The 20,455-nt window shown below is 40.7% G+C and overlaps 1 protein-coding gene across 1 annotated transcript; it reads left to right on the forward strand.

Moving 5' to 3' along the window:
* The first annotated feature begins 8,049 nt into the window (after positions 1 to 8,049).
* Positions 8,050 to 18,691, forward strand: LOC101861786. The gene is made up of 2 exons (XM_005112382.3): positions 8,050 to 10,758; positions 13,093 to 18,691. The coding sequence occupies exons 1-2, from the start codon at positions 8,530 to 8,532 to the stop codon at positions 13,303 to 13,305; spliced, it is 2,442 nt and encodes an 813-aa protein (XP_005112439.1). The 5' UTR covers positions 8,050 to 8,529; the 3' UTR covers positions 13,306 to 18,691.
* Positions 18,692 to 20,455: the final 1,764 nt, after the last annotated feature.

Raw genomic sequence — 20,455 nt, forward strand, 5'->3', positions numbered from 1 at the left:
GTTGTTTTTCATTCCTATAAACTGAAAATAAAACGAACCACATTATTAATATCATCAACGTGCCTTAGTTATTTGTCCAAAATTTGGATAAACCCCAAAACTGCATCATTATTTCATGCCTTTTTCTGACTTTGGCAAAATAGGTTTGTGTATTTGTGCTTTGTTTGTTTGATTGATTGATTGTTTGGGTTTTTTATGCGCATTTTTTGCTGCATTTACAATGACACCGGAAATGATAAGCCATTGCAAGGAACACCGGAACATCGTACATGATATACATGTAGATCCGTTGGACTTCGGCCGTTCTTGTACAGTATTATATTCGCTATGTATGCAAGGGTTTCTCAGTGACATAATTACATAGTGGAGTAATTTTTGGATGACGATCCATGGGGTGGCGCCCAGAACGAGATCCTGATATGAACAGATTGTTTTTGGACACCGACTTCAGAGCAGTGGCTATCATCTGTCCGATGTAAATTTCGTGGAAAATAATCCTGGTCAATAGTAAAGTAGTTTGTCGACGTGCCTATGATTTTTTTCTGTTTGTTTAGTTCAGTAAGAGTAAGAGTTTTACGGCACTTGCAATACAGTTGGGCCATATAATACAAGTGAGTCCGACGTTGTGTTCTTGGGAAAGGCACTTTACACGTACTTCCCACTTGGCTTGATCCTATCGGAGACTGACGTTAAACTAGGAGGCCCCGCCCCTTAAATAACCTACTAGTGTTGATAGGGGCGTTAAACCTATACCATTTCACCATTTATTTATTTTGTAAATACAAGTGCCAAAGATTAGACATGTCATTACAGAGTAACATAAAAGAAGGAGAGAAAAAGACGATAGATGTTTGATAGGAAAGAATAAGCAAACCACACCAAAGCACCTGCCAATCACCCGCGATATTTTTAGGTGCCGGCATAAACACGCATGGGAGATACCTCAGAATGCGGTCTGGGCAAGGGGAATTGATCTTGGCAGATGACCTTGTCCGCCCTCAGGTCCGACACAATCATGACGTTGGAGGAAGAATAAAATTTGAGTGCTTCTATTTCCCCAGTCGACACCGTTTAGATCATTTCGGTGGCTGGCTTCCGACCCTGCCTGTCAGGGCCAACCTGGGCTGAGAGGGGCACAGCCTTCTAGCAGAAAGAATGAGATACTCGATAAGAATTATTTCTTCCCACTCAGGAATCGAATTCAGATCTCCTGCAAGTGACAGCAAAGCGCCTAACTGGGGGCTCTCGTGGTCAGAGGTTACGGTGTTCGTGTTCGCCTCTCTTTCAATAGGTCTCGGGTTCGCATCCGGACAGCGAAGGAAAATTTCCTCCTCTAAAATGTTCTCCTTTCCCCTCCTTTCCGGTTCTCTAACATTGTTTCTGTTGTGTGCTTCCATTTCCATTTTCTGCTCCCACCCCCGCCCCTTCACCTTCTTTGCCCCCTTTCCTGGGCTCCTGGCTCTTTCTGCAGCCGATCTACTGCTACTCCTTGGCTCCTTCTTACTGCTGTCTTTCAGCTACATCCCTGATCTTATGGTAAGTAATAGCAAACACCTAGCCTTCTCAAATAAGGGTGAAAAAATCCCGGAGGTCCCCGTGTGCAAGTTGCGTACGTTAAAGATACCTAGGTGGTCTAAAATCGATAAAAGTAGGCTTCAGCCGCCTCCCGAGCAAAATTCAAGATTTCTTTCCAACTGAAAATGCTTAATGTGTCCCGCGTGCTCATACGGTGTATGACCTTATGTGTATGAGCTCCGTAAAACACTCACTACCACGGATGCCGGCACGACGAGCTGTGTATCGAAATTGTCTTTTGTATACGTACGTAACGTCCCATTAACTTCATAGGCCTACCATACAAGTGGGTGGTTGGCGGGTACTTAGTTTTCTTCTTCTTTCCTACTCTAAAGTACATGTATTGAATAAAGAGGGGGGGGGGGCGTATGAATAATTTTAAAAAAGGGGGAGGGGTGGGTAAGAGGTCCAAAATTGATAAATGGGAGGGGGGATAAAGGGGGGGGGGGGTGTGGACCTAATAAGAACAAATCTGTTTAATATCTCCTTCAGTGAATATATAAGAAAAAAAGATCGTTAAATTTTTGTGATTTTAGTAAGTTACTGGGACAACTTTTCCCATTTAGGAACAAACCAGTTTCATGAAAAAATATAAACCAAAGAACAGAAAGTTTTTTAAATGCACAGAAAATTGAGTTAGCCAACCCGCTACTGGTACTAATACTGAGGGTAATTTGCCATTTACGCACACACAAAAAGAAGTTTCATTCAGATAACTAGATTCTAAATATAATGTTTCACATGATCGTCGGTCGAGGCAAACTGGAAAAGTAACAAACGGGGGGAGGGGGGGGGGGGGTATGGAATAAGGTGTGGGCCTGGGGGAGGGGGGGGTGCGCAAAAAAAGAAAATTAATAAGCAGGGAGGGGGTTGGGAGACACGCTTACTCGATACCTTAGAGTATCCAAACATCTATCGTCCTTATCTTCTCCTCATTTTTTGTGAGTGTTTGTTACTCTCTTTTAACACCGTTAATCTTTTACATTTGCAAGACCTAACTGCGTTGCAAGGGCCGTAAAACGCTAACACATGAAAAAAAATCGCACTACATACGACAAAACAGCTGGCCAACGGTTTCGTCGCAGAGTTGTGGGCATCGAAAAAAGAGAGAATTAGCCTGCCGTACCAACACAACACCACCTTTTTACTCATACCTTCTCTTGTATTTAGTGGGTGGTTGGCGGATGCCCTTGAGTCATTTGCCCCTTCTGTCCTATCAAACATCTTACGTTCTTATTTCCCTTCCTTATTTTTTTGTGCTAGTTAGTCTTTTGTAACACCTCTAATCTTCGGCATTTATATGACCCTATTGTGTGACCAGTGCCGTAAATTTCTTATTTTAACTAAACATCTGATTTCTATGGTCTACAACTAACCAACAAAATAGCTGGCTCACGACTCACCACACTTCTCGCAAACAAGTATTTTAATCAAATAATCAATCACCCCCCAACACACACCACTCCTCCCCACCTGTCACCCGCCATCTGTTATCTTCAGTTCACTATTTAAATTTGATTACACTGCAAATGGTGTCCAGTTAAAGTCACAATAAAATTTCAGTCGGGTAAACATGGCGTGTATTTCCTAGATTCTAGTACATTTAGGTTTTTTAAAAATAATCAATACCTTCTCAACATAGAGATAGATTGCAGGAAAGTAGAGCACGGGTACAGTGTATTATTTTGTTAACATGGTGTATGGAGTTGACAACATAATACTTTCCAATCTTCCTGTTGAAAGCAACTTGATGGTGTGAGAGATAAACGTGTCCTGTGATGATACTGTGAGAGATAAATATGTCCTGTAATGATGTGAGAGATAAACATGTCCTGTAATGATGTGAGAGATAAACATGTCCTGTAATGATGTGAGAGATAAACATGTCCTGTACCGATGAATTGAGAGATAAACATGTCCTGTACCGATGATGTGAGAGATAAATGTGATCTGTGATGATGTTGTGAGAGACACACAAGTGATCACAAGTCTAATAATTTCTTTATTAAATATTGGTTTTTCTACGCACCCGCTGTCACAATTTAGATAATTAAATTTTAGAAGGAGGGCTTCCGATCCTGGCTGTCAGGTTAATTTAGAGCCAGCCAGGCCTCAGATTGCTACAACACCCTAGTTGAAGGACAGAAATACCCAATAAATGCCCCCCCCCCCTCTCTCTCTCTCTCTCTCTCTCTCTCTCTCACACACACACACACACACACACACACACACACACACACACACACACACACACACACACACAAACACACACAAACACACTCACACACACACTCGGGAATCAAACTAAGTCTACTGCGTAAGACAACGAGGCGTCTAACCGCTGCACCACAGACACTGATGCCCCGGTGCAAAGAGAATTTTCACTGAATTATCTAAATCGGACTCAGATCTAGGCGCCGAAGTCCTATCCACAAACAACAGTCATCAGAGGAGACTTCATCCTGAGGACTCCATTTTTTTCGGCACAAGCAACGAGGTTAGGCAGAGGCCACTGCCATTATCATGACAATTTGACTCTGTAAAAAACGCTCCGGAATCGTCTTTTCTAATTCTGCCAGGGTGCTTCTTTGGCTCAGTTGGCACCATGCTGGACTACAGAGTGGGTGGCTTTGGTTCGGATCCCACACTGGGGGTTCATGAACTCAGGTCGTCTTGTGGAGTTTTCAAGGCTGTCAGCCATAGCTTGCTTAAATACTATTAAAACTCGTTATGCTCTCAACCCATTTGGCTCGGTCGTATCGGAGACGAGCTGAAATTCGGAGGTTCCGCCTGCCTTTTAAATAGCTATAATAATAATAGATAGCATTTGTATAGCGCATATCCCCGCTCAACAGCAGGCTCTATGCACTTTACACGTCTATATTATTACCCCAGCAGACCATAGAACACTCCGAAACATTCTCAGCTTCCCGGGAAGCATACAGTGCAAGCAGCCGATTAAGCGCTCAAACACTAACAAACTGACAAGATCTTTCGCTGTCTATAGCCGGGTACCCATTCCCACCTGGGTGAAGTGAGGAAAATTCATGTAAAGTGCCTTTCCCAAGGACACAACGTCAGGTCCCTGACAGGATTCGAACCCACGACCTTACGGTTGCGAGTCCGAGAGCCTAACCACTAGGCCACTGACGCCACAACACTAACAGTGTTTTGAAAAAGGCGGTAAACCATATACTCACTCAATTGCGTCAGACTCCTTGTTTTGCCTCCTATCACTCACCTATTTTAAACTCTCAGACCCTAAAAGGGTTAAGGATTCATTCCATGACTGAACAGTGAAAAAAATACATTTGCATGGCTATCCAGACGTGTAATCATCCGAGGAAACGAGCAGGTCGACCTTTCGGTTAATACGGGGTGCCGACTACGGACGGGATCGGCCCGATCCAGCCGTGGTGGGCACCCCGTATAAGGAATCCGTGTCCCTCTTATTGGGGTAAATGCACAATATAATGCCCAAGCTTTCAAATGACAGCCAAATTCCGGTTTTCCGTGGGACAGCCCTCGTACTTAAATTACGTATTGGACACTTTTCCCTGGTCCATAGATATCTGCAGGGACTTGAGAAGCCCTTTTGTGTCGGATGCGATGCCGACCTTACGGCCAGGAACATGCTAATGCATGTAGAATGACGAGACTGTGGAGAAACCAGAAGAAAATAATGTAAACGCACTAATGGGAAGAATAGTACTATTATGCTTCTCCTTTGTAAATCCCGACGGCAGAATAAGTGATTTTTATAAAGACTTTTGGTCTTAACTCTAAAATGTATACAATGTATTGCTATTTTAGGGCCTCGGGATCAAGGACCGATTGCGATAGCGATGTCTTGGAAGAGACTCAAAATGTGTGACCTCACCTGTAATGAATATACCCTACAATAACTTGGCTGTCATAATCATTATTTATTGTTGTACCAATGACAGTTCAGGGTAGGATTAATAACACTAACACAGTCCTCAACAAGAAGCGGTCCCCATGTGATGTGTCGGCAAACCTTTATCAAGAGTGAGGGAAGTGATGCGGCCAAGTTTCAAAATTTGGTCACTCTATGCGAGGAGAGGGAATGGAGGATGTGTACGAGGATACCGGAACTAAGGGATTTCTTTTTGAATGCCTTGAATGTGTCCTACCCCTAACTAAGACAGCGGGGGGTGGGGTGAGGGGTCTAGAGTAGGCGCTAAAATCGAAACTAAACGGCTAACAAAACAACAACATCATCATCATCATCATCAATTTAACAGATTCTCGACTGCGTTACTTTATCCACTCTGTTATATCCTCCTCCTCCTCCTCCTCCTCCTCCTCCTCCTCCTCCTCATCATCATCATCATCATCATCATCATCATCATCATCATCATCATCATCACAATTGCCCTGACTGACACATATTAATAAGCGGTTCAAGCATCAGATCGGTCCGACGTTGTGTCCTTGGGAAAGGCACTTTACACGAATTTCCCATTTGGCTCGGTCCTTTCCTAGATGACCGTTAAACTCGGAGGTTAGGCCTCTTAAATAACATCAGAGTGTCGATAAGGGTGTTAAACCTATACCATTTCACAATTTTCACATATTAAGTCGTAAACGTTACAAACAACTGGCACCCGTAAAAGGGGCAAAATTTAAAAAAGCAAGTTTTTAATATGATATTTTAAACATGATGTGAATTATTATAAGCTCAGATCAATTAACAAAAAAATGTTGCGATGAATTTTTTAAACTGCTTAAAAATCATTCCGACTATAAAAAGTAAAATCAGGGCGTGCTATGAACTAAAGCGAAAACAACTAAATGAAACCAGGCACTCTCATAATATTATGCAGTTTCAAGCGCCAAAAAAATTACCAAAACAAACAAAACAGGAAGGTAAAGAGAGAGAGAAGGTGTGTGTGTGTGTGTGTGTGTGTGTGTGTGTGTGTGTGTGTGTGTGTGTGTGTGTGTGTGTGTGTGTGTGTGTGTGTGTGTGTGTGAGAGAGAGAGAGAGAGAGAGAGAGAGAGAGAGAGAGAGAGAGAAAGAGAGAGACGCCTGTTGTTAGTTTACGCGCGCGTGCTCCCGGCGCGGGGATGACGTGACTACATGTACACGCACGATGCTGTGTGTAGAAGTGCGCGCGTGTGTTCGTGTGTGTGCATGTGTGTTTGTGTGTGTGTTTGTGTGTCTGAGAGAGAGAGAGAGAGAGAGAGAGAAGTTGGAGGTTTGGGAGCTATTGTGTGTGTGTGTGTGTGTGTGTGTGTGTGTGTGTGTGTGTGTGTGTGTGTGTGTGTGCGTGCGTGCATATGCTGCGTGTGTATGTTTGCATTTAATTTTTTGTGCTATAGTGTTTGTGAGGTGTGCGTGTGCTTGTGAGTTGTTTGGTATCTTTGGTGCATGCTTTGTTTACCTACACCGTGTGTTCAGAGTTGTAACTGATTCAAATAATATTATTCGCTATGATTTCCCTCTCATATTGGCATCGAATAGGTTGTTCAATACTTATGTAGTAGTTTGGGTTTTTGTTATCGTTTTTTGTGGTTGTTTTGTTTTGTTTGGGCGGGGGTCGAAGCGGTATATATTGAGTGCACCTTTAACAAAATTTGATATTCCAGAGAAAAATGACCATGCATCCTAAGGAGAGGCAGCCGTTTTTCATATGACTTATTTTAAATTTCAAAGGGGAGGATTTCAATTCCAAGTTTCTCGATGGTGTTATAATGCCAGGTGACAGTAGGCCCTATGTATATATTACTGCAATTCTTTTCTGTGGTCCTTCATCAGAACCAAAAATTCAGGCTTTCTTAGTCTTCCACTATACATAAAACCTGAATTTCGCTTGTGCAATATAATTCTTGCAAACCGAAGGATTAACTTTCGGTAGTCCAAATTTTACTGTGGGATACAAAACGGAATGTACATGATGTATTATTACATGTATCGGTACCGGTACATGAATTAATGGTCATCGAGGAAAAGTCGCCTTGACCAGGAAAGTTTGCACCTTGAGAGTGGTAAGTCTGCTTTCAATAATAGTCTATGTTTTCTCTATCGTGAACACAAGTTTCTCAGTGCTTTAGATCTTAAAAGTAAAGATTTCTTTTATCTCTCAGTAGCCTAGCATGTTATCAGTTTGCCCTATAAAAAAAAAAAGTTACGTGATAGTCAGGGTGACACGACGCGATCATCCACCCCCTGGAACAAACGCCTTTCTGATGCAATCCCCCCGATCAAACTAGGTCAAGGGTCAATTGTAACATCAAATGTTATTCATACGCACAAAAAGTACGCAATATTTTAGAAAGTCATATTTGTGTTATTACCCATTACAAACTTGTAATCAAGTATATGCATGTTTATAATCTCATTGGGTCAACTTATATGCCTGTTCAGAAGTAGATCTATTGCCTGCTTTTTCATAAAAATATGTTCGACGTGCGTACGTATGAAGTTCCGGTAAAGATAGTGGTTAGGCTGTTTTTTTACTGCTCAAAATTTTCTTCGGAAACTCACAACATGGCGGTGTTGACGGTCCTGGGTGCCTAATTTTCAACCACCTGCAACCGAATATTTCTGTTTAGTTAGTTACTAGTTATGGAGTCATCATCCTACTACATGTTTGAAAAAGAATTGGTCACCGCAAGCACCCCTATAGCCATCTATTCCGCGGGATTTCAACCTTGTGTAGATTCACAGTTTCAGTATTCAGTTCATAGTCATAGCCGTGGGGTACCCAACAAATTCAAGCGAGTGAAGCGGAAAAGTCAGTGGAGTAAAGAATTCACAAGTAAAAACATATCTCCAGTTTCAACAAGGACATTTGTGTTGACCACCAGTTTGTTCAAACCATCGAACTGTATGTATTTGTGACGGCTGCTTTACTTCAGAACTTTTAAAGTAACCGTCAACTCTCACAATCTTGTGGTTTCCTTGTCAATTGTCACTTGTGACGCCGTGTGATGAAGAAAGCGGGGCTCGCATGGCGCGCTTCAAGCCCAAATAAAAAGGGGGAATCTGTGTATAACCCCTCGTCTATGAGCTCTCAGGATCAAGGTATGAATTTTGATGCTGGGAATGACCAGTTCCAAGAACATGTCTTTAAAATAGATATGGATAATAACAGGAACTTTTGGAGTCAGAAAAGTGGTATTTCAACTTCAAGTGGATCTGCTTGTGTAAAGTCATTTGCAAGGCTAAATAATAAGATGCCATCCCCAACACCCCTCCTTCGCCTTGATAGTATTGGAGAGGTTTCAAGTTCCAAAAATTTTGTGAACACTCCACAAAGGAATTCTGCTAAGCAGTACAGTTCTCCTACAAAATTAAAACTCCATAACTGTCACTCTGCGGATTCATTTCCCAAAAAGTCTTTAGCTTCACCCTCTTTTATTTCAACCCAGATGCCAAAACCATGTTACCAAAGTACGCCGAAGCTCTTAAAGTCCAAGTCGTTACCAGAAGTTTCATCAGTGCCTTATGCTTACCATGATTGTCTTGGAAGTCACCCAGTCTCTCAACACACCCTCAGTTCCTCTTTCGATTCTCCTGCAACTGCAATGAATATGCCTCTTCTGTCTGATATGAAAAATGTTGCTGGAGCTGTTACAGACAAAGTCATCCCAACTTTGATCAAAAGTCTTGTCATGGAGAAGATGGTGGAAGCAATGCAGAGTCCATCAGGAACAGACAGTTTTACCTTTAAAGAGCCTACACAGGTTTCTGTTGGAGCTCCGAAGACTGTTGAAGGCAATTTTCATTGGCATCAACACCCCATGAATCAGAGTACTGGTGCCTCAGTGCAGCTTCCTTCAAATTTACCTGGAAACTATGGCGGTAAAATTGGGAATGCACATTTGTCTGATGTGTGTTGCCAGTGTAGCGACAGAAGGAATAACTGTAATGTTTCTCCTCTGAAGTGTAAAGAACTCAAGAAAACAAGTGGGTGCAGTGCACATGATAATGTAGCCCCACTAAAAGAAATCTCTAATGATGCAGCAATTGAAACGACAGAACCAAAATTGGAGATTTCACAAGTAAATGGACATGTGTGTAGTCGAAATTCAGTGCCATATGCTCATTTTGCACAGCCAAACTGTGATGATGGAAACAGGGTAGTGATTTCTGATTTTGATGATAACAATGCAGACATTCCTCCAGAGGTGTGCACTACTTCTCCGGGTTGTGGAGTAACAAGCACTGTCCTGTCTGAGGATGGAATGAGAACTGTCAATAAAGAAAATGATGCATCTAGCTGCTCAGCCACAAATTTATTGAGTGATCTCTCTTCAGTATTGTTTGACAGAAAGAAATGCACAAAGAAAGGCCGTCCATCGTCTAAGAAACAGAAAAAGCGAAGGCGTGAAAAGATTAGGCAAGCAGATAGTAAATCACTTGTTGGAGAGTCGTCGCATGAGGTCCACAGCAACTTATCTGATTCTTCTGTTGTTTTTGTAAGCTCACCCTGTGATAGGCAGCCTTCGTCAGGAGAGAGTGGTTTTTCTCCTGATTCTAAATGTGAAGATAACAGCTCAGTCAGATCATCACATACCAGTATTTCTTTTAGTGACAGTCTTTCAGCCCTAGGCACGTTTTCTGGCTCGCCAGCTCCCGAGTCTCAATTTGGTGGTCTTGCCTCTCGCATTTTTTCCATGAGGTCAGAAGAAAGTTCTTCTAGTGATGCCTCGGACTCTGATGATGCAAGCTTCAGTGATGATGACGATGATTGGTCAGACAACCTGGATAACTCACTATCTTCACAACTTGGTGTAGTTGGTAGCATAGCCATAAAGGGTAAAGACTCAAAGGTGGCCAGTGTTCCTGGAAACAGTGATAGCTGTTCTCGATTAGATACCAGTTTTACTGACGAAGACAGCTGTGATGACAGTATTGACTTTTCGTCTTCTCCTACTGTAGCCTTGTCATTCACAGAAGAGCAGCTGAAACTTTTTGGCCCTCGTCTCTATGTGGACAATAATGTAAGTCATTGTGCCAACAGCATCAGCAAGTCCGATACGGGTACCCCAAAATGTTGGGCGGGCAAGAATGATGTAAAGTCCCTGCTTTCTGAAGACAACGATGATGATCTGAAACTCATCAATGCCAAATGGCTCAAGCATTATCCCAGTGCCTGTTCCAAACACCTTGACACTTCTTCCATCTCAGAAGCTTCCTGTTGCTGTAATACGAAGGTATGTTTCTTGTAATTTTGTTGTTTTTGTTTGTTTTTTTGGCCACCTCTTTTCTTACACAAGGTGAGAATAGCGCAGTTGTAGGCCTCTCACCCGGGGTAAGACTGACCGGGACGCCGTGGAGATAAGGGGGGGGGGGGCGACCACTGAACTGTATACGCCTGCTCAGTGCCTTTTTTTTATAGTCGGGCAGAGTCGCGCTTACCCTATGGGATAGCCACTTCCGACCCAGCTGCTCATCCGTTTCGCTATGCACTTAGTTGTGCGTGGCAGTTAATTTTCTGCCTAAGAGGGCAAATCTGCTGGCTATTCTCACCTGGTGTGCGTTCACAGTTCACAGCTTCGTGCTTTATAGCTCAGGCTGATCACTCCGGGTGAGAGGGCGAGCTTTTTTTTTGTTGTTGTTGTTGTTGTCTATTCTCACCCGGTGTGCGTTCAAAATAACTTTGGATAATCCTTACTGCCCTATCTCGCTTAAACGAGAACTTCCGGACAAAATAAAATGACGACTGGCTTAGTTCAGCTCGATTCGAAAAGTTAAATTTTTTAGCCCCGTATCATCTTTGTAGATGACCAAATTAGTTTGTGCTTTTGTGCTATAGCATCATACTTTTCTTTGTTTTTTGTCAGTTTGATCATCCACACTGATACGATACAGTATTCAGAAATTAGGAAACGAAGTGTATACAGACCCGGTAACCGGGAACAAAGTCACGAAGCATACAGACCCGGTAGGGGAACTCTTTTGTGATTTCGGAAAGTTTTACCGCCCAGACCCGGTAGTGTGTGTGTGTGTGGGAGAGAGAGAGAGAGAAGTGCTAGCAAAATGTAATATATGACATGCCCCAGTTGGCAGGAGAGAACGAGAGAAAGATAGAGTGGGAAATAGGTGGGGAGAGAGAAAGACAGAGAGACAAACAAAGAAAAAGAGAAGGCGAGCGATACACAGAGGAGAGAGAGAGAGGCAGAGAAATAGAGAGGGTCACTGCTCGATTGAAATTATGACATTGTTCTTTTCTTCAAATTGTGATTCCTCCAACTCCAAAACGGAGGAAAAACAATCATTCATCGAAAAGACATCCGCAATCTTCATTTAGATCTAGCTAGGCTAACCTCGAAACTAGATCAATGATTTATAATGTCTGTCTACTGTCTGTCTAGATCTAGACCTAGGCCATAGATCTAGAAGAACCTAGGTCTACCCTGAGTCAGTGAGCCAAGAGGGCGCTGAAACTTTTCGAAATTACAAAAGAGTTCCCCTGCCGGGTCTGTATACTTTGTGACTTTGTTCCCGGTTACCAGGTCTGTATACACTCCCATTAGGCTGATTAGGAAAAGCGAGTTTTGTTTCACAGCAGGTGAGAATAACCTCTCCCTTTTGTTTAAAAGTGAAGTTGGCCAAGACATTTAAACTCAAAGCGTCAAAAGTACACACACACCCTTCGCCTTCACTTACTGACTTGGTTACCAGTATTGTGTGTAGGTGTCCCTATGCATTTAAGTAAAATGTATTATAATCTAAATTTGTGAGCTAGTGAGATCACCTCATCAAGTTTAGATGGAGGGAAAAGAAGGACTTACTTGCAAAGTACTCTCAGCGAAATCAGAGCCTCTTTCTTTTTGACAGAGATGAGAAATTAATAATTTAAATTTAATTTCAGACCTGTTTTCAATTAACAATGGGCTCAGCAGGGGAGTTTTAGGCTGAGAGTGAGAGTGGGCAAAAGAATGTTTAGATGCTTCTCTCAAATATGAGACTGGGACTTTCGGTTTGTTTGTTACATTTCCAGTCTTGCACACTCATAGTGAATGGATTTTCAAATTTTGAATTTGTTTTCTTTTGTTTATATACATAATTTTGTTTTTAAAATGTAATTTGTACGTAACAATGATTTCAGCATCTTGCCAGCCTATTTGCATGCTAGATCTAGATTTTTAAATTAAAATACATTTTTGGGGGTTCAGTTGGTAGATTTTATGATCTAGAAGTAGAAGCTGGTCTGCCTTGACTTGCACTGGACATTTCATTTCACTTACAGCTCAGTTTACAGTAAATTACAGAACAAATAGTCGATGTCTTGCAAGACTGTAAGTGTAGAAAATCATGTTTTGTCACTCTGTCACCTGTGAGTGGTGGCAGAGGAGTTGGGATGGGGAAGCAGAGAAGGCTTTTTAAAAGACTTGCAGAGTTTACATGTTGATGTCTCATTAAAAAAAAAAGGTTATATTTTATCATAGCTGGTGGTCTTGTTTGTCAGCAGTTGTGGGAGAATGTTATATTTGGGTTATAATTACATTTTTATTGGCTTTTATCTCCTTTCTCTTTCTACTCAGGTCCATTTTGCTGCTGATCCAGTGCTGGTTACAGTCCACATGGTAGGGGCGGAGGATCGGCGTGGAGAGTGGATGTCCTACGCTGTGGACAGGGAGCGCTTTGGCCGTGTCATCCAGCAGTGCGGTGATGCTATTTCTCCAATTCTCCAACCAGGTCACAGGGATAAAGTGTATGAACGCAATTTAAAACTACAGGCTTTGAGAGAACAGTAAATGTGTGTATAAAAAGAGAATTTTTTAAAATTAAGTCCTGGCCTTCAAAATTAGTTGTTTGTGGAGGATGAAACATTATAATTTATTATTATTTACTCAGCAAATGCTTTGGCATCGACTTGATATTATATAGTAAACTGTGCCTGTGCTTTGAAAAGCGTTGTCATGGTAATTCACTCATCAGACTGAGTGACCAGTATGGATATTTTCCTCTTATTCATCAGAGTCACGGCCATGAAAGTCATAATATAGTATCTATTATATATTTATTTTGTTGTAAATTTACGTCTTTTCAGGACCGTCGCCCCGTGGCTTTTACTTTTACCTCACTTTCTGATTTGTCTAGACCAGGGCAGGGCAAACTTTGTGGTCTGAGGCTGTTTTGTACAGGCCACATAAACAGTTACGGGTCGCTCCTGTTAAAACTGGTGCAATGCACAAGATAACCATACTTTTTACTAATTAAGAAAATAAAGAACACTCTAAAAGACTAGTAGCATCAGAACACAGGGTTTAGATTTATAAATAGCCATAAAAACTAGTCAGAACCCTAGGACATTGACAAATATGGTCACTTTTACAAGAATTATGGATTGCTTACTTTGTTTGTTTTCTTTAAGCTCATTGAATGTTTCAGCAGGGAATAGTGTGTTTAGGGATGTACTTTGCCCAACCCTGGTCTAGAACATTATTGCTCAAGTCTTTCACTTTGTGATCTTTTGCAAAATCTGAGTACAGTGGGTGTCTCATTCAACGAGGTTGCTGGGACCGGCTTGTTGTCCTCGTTGGATCCGACCTCTCGTAATTAAAAAAAAATTAAAGACCTCTCGTTGAACATGACTAAGGCTAAAGAAAAGAAAGCAGACAAGTTATTATGTTACACGGTGTACCAATACCAATAATTAAAATGTTCCCCATGATGACGGAAATCTCAAACAGCATCAGTGTGTTAGTGTTTGAGCTGTGTTCTGACCGTCATTTCTACATTTTAAAATACTTTTTTCCCAGATCACTTCCCATGTGGAAACATAGCCTCTCAGTTCTAGGCTTAGATCTACTTAAAGTAAAGGCGGGAACTTGGATTTTCTGCTCAGGTGAAGAAAATAAAATTGGAAAATAATGGTCTCGATGTAGACCTGCCCATCCAGTGTTAATTCAGTTTCACACAGCACGCATTGCGTTCCCACCCACCCCTTCCCTTCCGAGGCTAACCCTCGCACATCCTCTTGGCTTTGGGGCCCATGTAATAGGAGGCATGTCTAGATCTAACCATGCAATGTTTTAGGAATCGAGGATGGGCCTTGTGCTTCGCGTGAGATGGAGAGAAAGGATAAAAATTCTTCGCTTTTGGGGCCGCTAATTGCTTTTATTTGGTTATCGCGACCTCATTGAAAGTGACTTCGGTCTGTTTGCAACCTCGTTGGGGCTGACCTACATTTACAAAGAAGAGATAGAGGAAAAATCGAGGATTAAGGATTGCCTCGTTGGAGCCGAATTCTGGTTGAATGTGACACCCACTGTATCATTCTAGTTATCATGTGTGAATGTCAGGTGTACTTTATATGTTTCATTACAGGAAACTCAGAGCGCTTTCATGGGGAAAAGGTTAATCCTTGCTATTCTTGCATTCTGAAGATTTAATGACATGTTTTCGGTGTCTGCCAGATCTTATTTTTAATCATTATGTCATTAAAATTTGTTGTTTTTGGCCTGTGTTCTCTCTTCAGGACTTCAGGGTATTTATTTTATGAAAGGTTGGTGGGGGGAGGGGGTCACGTATGTGTGTAGCTTACTTTTTCAGTAAGTCTGTTTCGAAGAAGGGGGAAATTCTGTTTGAGATCCCATGGTTGGGTGTTTGTAAAGTGGCTTGAATACCATTTACTACCTGGGCTTGTTTTTTAGACTTATATGTGCGGTGTTGTGCAGATACTAAGTTTGACATTGTGTGGTGGTAATTGTACAAATTGAAAGGCTCAAGTGTGTTCAGCTGTAGAATACAGTGGGTAGATGGTGATGTCATGTGTTGTTTCTAACGGTTGGGTGTTTGAAGGGAAGAATCCATAAAACATTGTTTCGAAATTGATCAACAAATTTTTCAAGTTGGAAAGTGGTGACAAAGAAAAAGTTTGTTGCAGTCAAAATGTGTTCCAAGCAAAGTATGAACTTTCTTAAATTGTCTTGTTCCTCTGCATCATTGCATATTTTATGAGAATGGTGAGAGAAGGCAAGTTTTGTTTGAAAACGTTTTGTGAAAAGCTTTGTTCTCTGTTTGATTTCCATCATTGAAAGAGTTTTGATGCCCTTTTCCTTAATGTTTGAAGCCTTGGGCGTTTAATTCTACTCCTTCTTGAAGCTTCAATCCTCAGGGAGTGTTTTTATTGTTTGCTTAATTTTCTGCAAAGTTCCTCCAGTCTTGGTTTAACAGGTATGAGTGGTAAGCCAGTTTATGGTATACTGCAGAGCACAGACCAGATAGTAAAAATTATCAGGTTCACATTGTTGCAAAAAGTGAAACCTCGTTATACAGGCCCCTGTTTACCACCATTTTAATGTTCGGCCAATGCACAAAAAGGAAGGTCTGTGTAAATACTATTTGCCCTTTTGAACTGCCGTCTGCCAACTTTCTGAATTTCCTTACCATACTATACTTAGCCACAGAACTTTGCTAGTGAACTTGCTTCCAGAGTTACACCCTACTGTTTTTACATAGCGTCTACTCAACTTGGCAGCTGCGTGGTGAAAATCTCTCTTTCTCCCACATACGACTCTGGGCACTAGTGTTTTCCCTCGTTTTGCTCCCTCCCTGCTTGTCCCACCTCCCCATTCCGGGTCTTAGATTTCCTTTTCTAGCTTCGTGTATTTGACAAAACGCCGGGTCTTAGATTTCCATTTCTAGCTTCGTGTATTTGACAAAACGCCTCTGATCCTGCAGTTCATGTCTTTTTCAATTGAAATTGTACACACACAAAGATAGAAGAGACTCCCAGCTCTAAAACATGTAATTCACCAACAAAAAGACACTTTTGAAACAGTTCATGCTGGAAAATCTTTTCCCTTGGTATTGGGCAGACGGGGCTATTATTCTGTCCCCTTCGTTTTTTGCAAGAAAAATTCTGAAATTATGCAAACTGGCCCAAAAATGTGAAATTATATGATTCTGTTGATTTTGACAAAGAATGATAAAGGAAAATAATCTGAAATTATGCCAAAAAAAATGATCAAATTTTGCTAAACTATGCAGGGTGCATAAAAACCACGGGGACAGATTATTAGAGGAAAGCATTTATAAGACTTACTTATACTGCCTGCCCTGCTATGCCACCGACTTCCTGCTCATCCCAAGGTGGCTGTGTTTGACTGTATTTTTGATTTTCTAGTGACTCCAGCTGTTGCATGTGATGGTATTTGGTACCAAAGTGTACTTTTTTTGTCACATGAAGTCAATTCAAACAAGTTTGATTTTGGAGGATCAGATTGTCCAAAAAAAAGGGGTTTTACACCTCTATATGGGAAGAGAAAAAAAAGGAAAATCTGGATCAGAGTGTATCTGTCTAAATAGGAACTGACACTTGACTTGACCAAAATTTCTGCCGTTTCTGAGAAATAAAAGGTGCAAAGGGGATTTCAGGTTTTTGAAAAATAGTTTGAAGATGTGTCAACTTTTTCCCTCTGTCCTTATAATTATAGAAAGCAAACTTGTGAAAAAATTTCTGGTTGTGGTAATTTTACAGGAAATATGGGGATACGTAAATGGCAATCATAGATTTATTTTATCATCAGTAATCTCCTGCAGTTCATAAAATTTGTTGTGAGGAAACTGCATCACGGTGGATTTGAAATAATTTATAGTCTTTTTTTTTCCTGTCAGATTCAAAATGGGAATTTTTTTGTTTTTGTCAACAACAGCAGAATTATTTGCTTTAACCCTATGCGTACGCCGTGAGGTCATTTTGTACCCTCGGGGTTGTATTCTTCACATTTTAGAATACTTCTATTTCGAAGATCTCTTTGAAACTTTCAGTACTTCTCGAAAAATCATTTTGACAGACTGCTGTGCAAAGCGTGTGGATCGGATTAAAGAGTGAATTTCCTCTTTGGAAAGTGTTGGCACAGACAGAATTCCCCACGTTGTATGTATACGATAATAAAACACGACGTACGGATAGGGTTGAAATTGATAACCTTTTTTTTTGTTCTTGGAACTTTTTCCTGGGTACTCTTAACTTAAAGATGTAGTGTACCTCCCTGTTTAAAGGTTGTTGGTCTATTGGTTTTCTATTATCAGAGACTTTTTAAGAGTTGTTCTTTGTATGTTGTGTTTTTGGCTCCATTTAGTTTCCCTTTTTATGAAGGATTTAATGTTGTAATTATTATATTTTGGTCCATGTTTTCCTTTCGTAAAGGTTTTCATGTTGTAATGGTTACAAGACTATTTTTAAGGTTAATTTCTTATCAGGAGGACTTTATAATACAGATCTTGTAAGTTTCTTGGTTTTTAGATTTACTGTACTTTCTCTTATATTTTCTTGCTCGTTGTATTTTGTACCTGTATCCGCTTTTTTAGTCGTTTTTACTTTTCTAAGTTAATCTAACCTCTCTCGACTTCATTCCAAGGCGCAGTACCCTTTTAACTTGTGAATTAAGCCTATCTTCTCTGAGAATGAAAGCAAAAGAAAAGTCATAGCAACCTTTTTCATGCCAGCAGGACACTGACACTTGAAATAATCCATGTTTGGACGGCATGTTTTTAGGCAGGGAAGACTGGCAAAGGTTTCTCAAGTATTTCTCTTGGAGTTGATTTTTAACAGAGAGGTGCCACAAGCACTAGATTACAGAGAGGATCATACTGAAAAAAGATAAAAATAATCCTGTTGTCAAAATAGGGCAATCGGGCATTGTAGCTGGGGTCAATGTTTCGTACGGTCAAAATGAAAATGAGCCTGTGCAAATTATGCAATTTTTTCCTGCTATTTTCTATCAATTCTACACGTACGTCTTATTGACTAAAGGATGTCCAGAAGGCTAATAACTTTGTTGTCATCATAGCAACAGTTACTCATCAATCTTTCTAAGGCTTCCCTTGTTTTTTACGTGTATGACATTCAGTTGTGCATCATGAGTATTGTCGGAGTGTTCCCTTTGGTCTAGTCTGAAATTGATTGAAAATGTGTTATCTGTGTAGAATCTAGGTCTGCTTCTTCGAATATTTTTTTTCTTTGATAGATTTTTTTTTAAATTAGATTTCTCGTCATATTTCATAACTGGACTGCTGCTCCAAGTCTTGTCTGATGTGAATGTCCACAATGTTAAATATGTTTTTTAGGCCCCAGAGACATTGATGATTGATTCCCATACCGGTTATTTAAATTTCATTTGATCACCTGTATTTTTTGCCTTTGGAGTTCATTTTTTAAATTATCTCTGTGTTTTCATGTTTGTGGTTCTACGTTCAATCTTGATTGTGCATTTTCTTTTTCGTTAAATTTTTTAATGCCATTTCTGGTGGGTAAGAAAAATTTTTCTCCAGCTTCTTGTTCGGGGTGGGGGGGTTACACATATTTTGTTTTACATGTCCCCAAAACTTCAAGCGTCTTAGTACTCTGCGTATTTTGCTGTGGACACTTGAAATTGAAAGCAGCAGGCTAAAGTCTGTGGTGTACTGTAACAGTTAGGCCTACACACTTTCCCATGCTGGGAGATTTTGATTTTTTAAAATAGATTATCTGTCCGTCTTCTTGGACATTGTATCCCTCTCATACTGGGTTGACTTGACTGTCTGGCATGGTCGATTGCTGCCCTCCTCCAAAATGATCTAAATTAAAAATACCATTTCATACTTTTTGAAAGATGGATGTTAGTTAAGAGCTGGTTCGTTTTGCTTTAACGGTAGGCCCAGGTATGCGGACAGGCCTTTGTGGGATACAGTAGCAGGTTATGAACTTGATCTCCTGTGCTGTATGGGCGTTGAAGTTGAAGGTTCGAATCCAAAAGAGGCCTATTAATATGTTTGTGGTTATTCTTGGAATAATTCCTCTCCTTAGCACAGTATTAATGTGTGGTTGGTTGGTGGATGCTCTTACTTGTAATGATTGGCTCCTTCTTTCTTCATTTCAAACATCTGTCATCGTTGTCTCTTTGTTTTTTGTATTTTTTTACTCTCTTGTAATACTAATACCCTATAATATTTGGCTTAGAAGACCTATTTTATTAGTGTTGCAAGGGCGGCAAAACTCTGTTAAAACAAACAGTTTAGACTTATGTCATGTATGATGCAGACAGTAGAGAGTTTCACGGAGTAATTAGGCTAATTTAATTACACCCACACTCTAGTTACACAAATAGGTACCCTGAATCAGTCTCTGTCTCTCCAATTTTAAGCAGGTTTGTGCTATTCACGTACGTCATCATGCGCACCCATGTTGGCCTACTTTATAATAAAACATGCATCATGTATAGGCCTAATAAGTACTCCTCCAGTCTGTGGGAGACTTTTTTGGGGAAAAAAAGCAAGTAGACAACAAACTTCTTAAAATTAAAGCCCAAACTGAGACTGCGAAGTCCTTCGGGCCTCTTCAGAAGAGACGAAGTCATTTTTACTCGGTTACGCATCGGACACACGTCCCTGGCATATATGATAAAAATACCTCCTTCATGGAGATGAGAAACCGTTCTGTGTTGGATGCGACACAGATTTTACCATTAGACTATTGAGACACGTATTTTAACTGAATGTCTAGACTTCGAAGAGACCCGAAGAAAATGTTTTAGAGATGCAAAAAATTGCAAGATCTGTTACCCAACGTTGATCCCAACAGAATTCTGGATTTTATGAAGGCCATTGGCCTTTGTTTTTGTTTGGGTTTTTTTGTAAAGTGTTTTACGGCGCTCGCAACTGCATAAGGTCATATGAGCGCGTGGGACACACCTAAAATATTTGGGAATGCTTATTTAGGCCACATATGGCCTAAATAAGGTAAGGGAGGGGGGTTTAGCTTATTTAGGCCACACATGTTCAAACTACCCTTTTCAGGCAACTGAGTTCATTCCACTTTCATAATGGTGCCCCTTTCTCATTAAAATCATAACCATAATGAATATTGTAAAGAACAAAGCACAAAACGCAAAATTTTACTCAATTCCAATGGTTTGA

This window comes from Aplysia californica, unplaced genomic scaffold (genome assembly GCF_000002075.1).
Source record: "Aplysia californica isolate F4 #8 unplaced genomic scaffold, AplCal3.0 scaffold01253, whole genome shotgun sequence".
NCBI classification, from domain to species: domain Eukaryota; kingdom Metazoa; phylum Mollusca; class Gastropoda; order Aplysiida; family Aplysiidae; genus Aplysia; species Aplysia californica.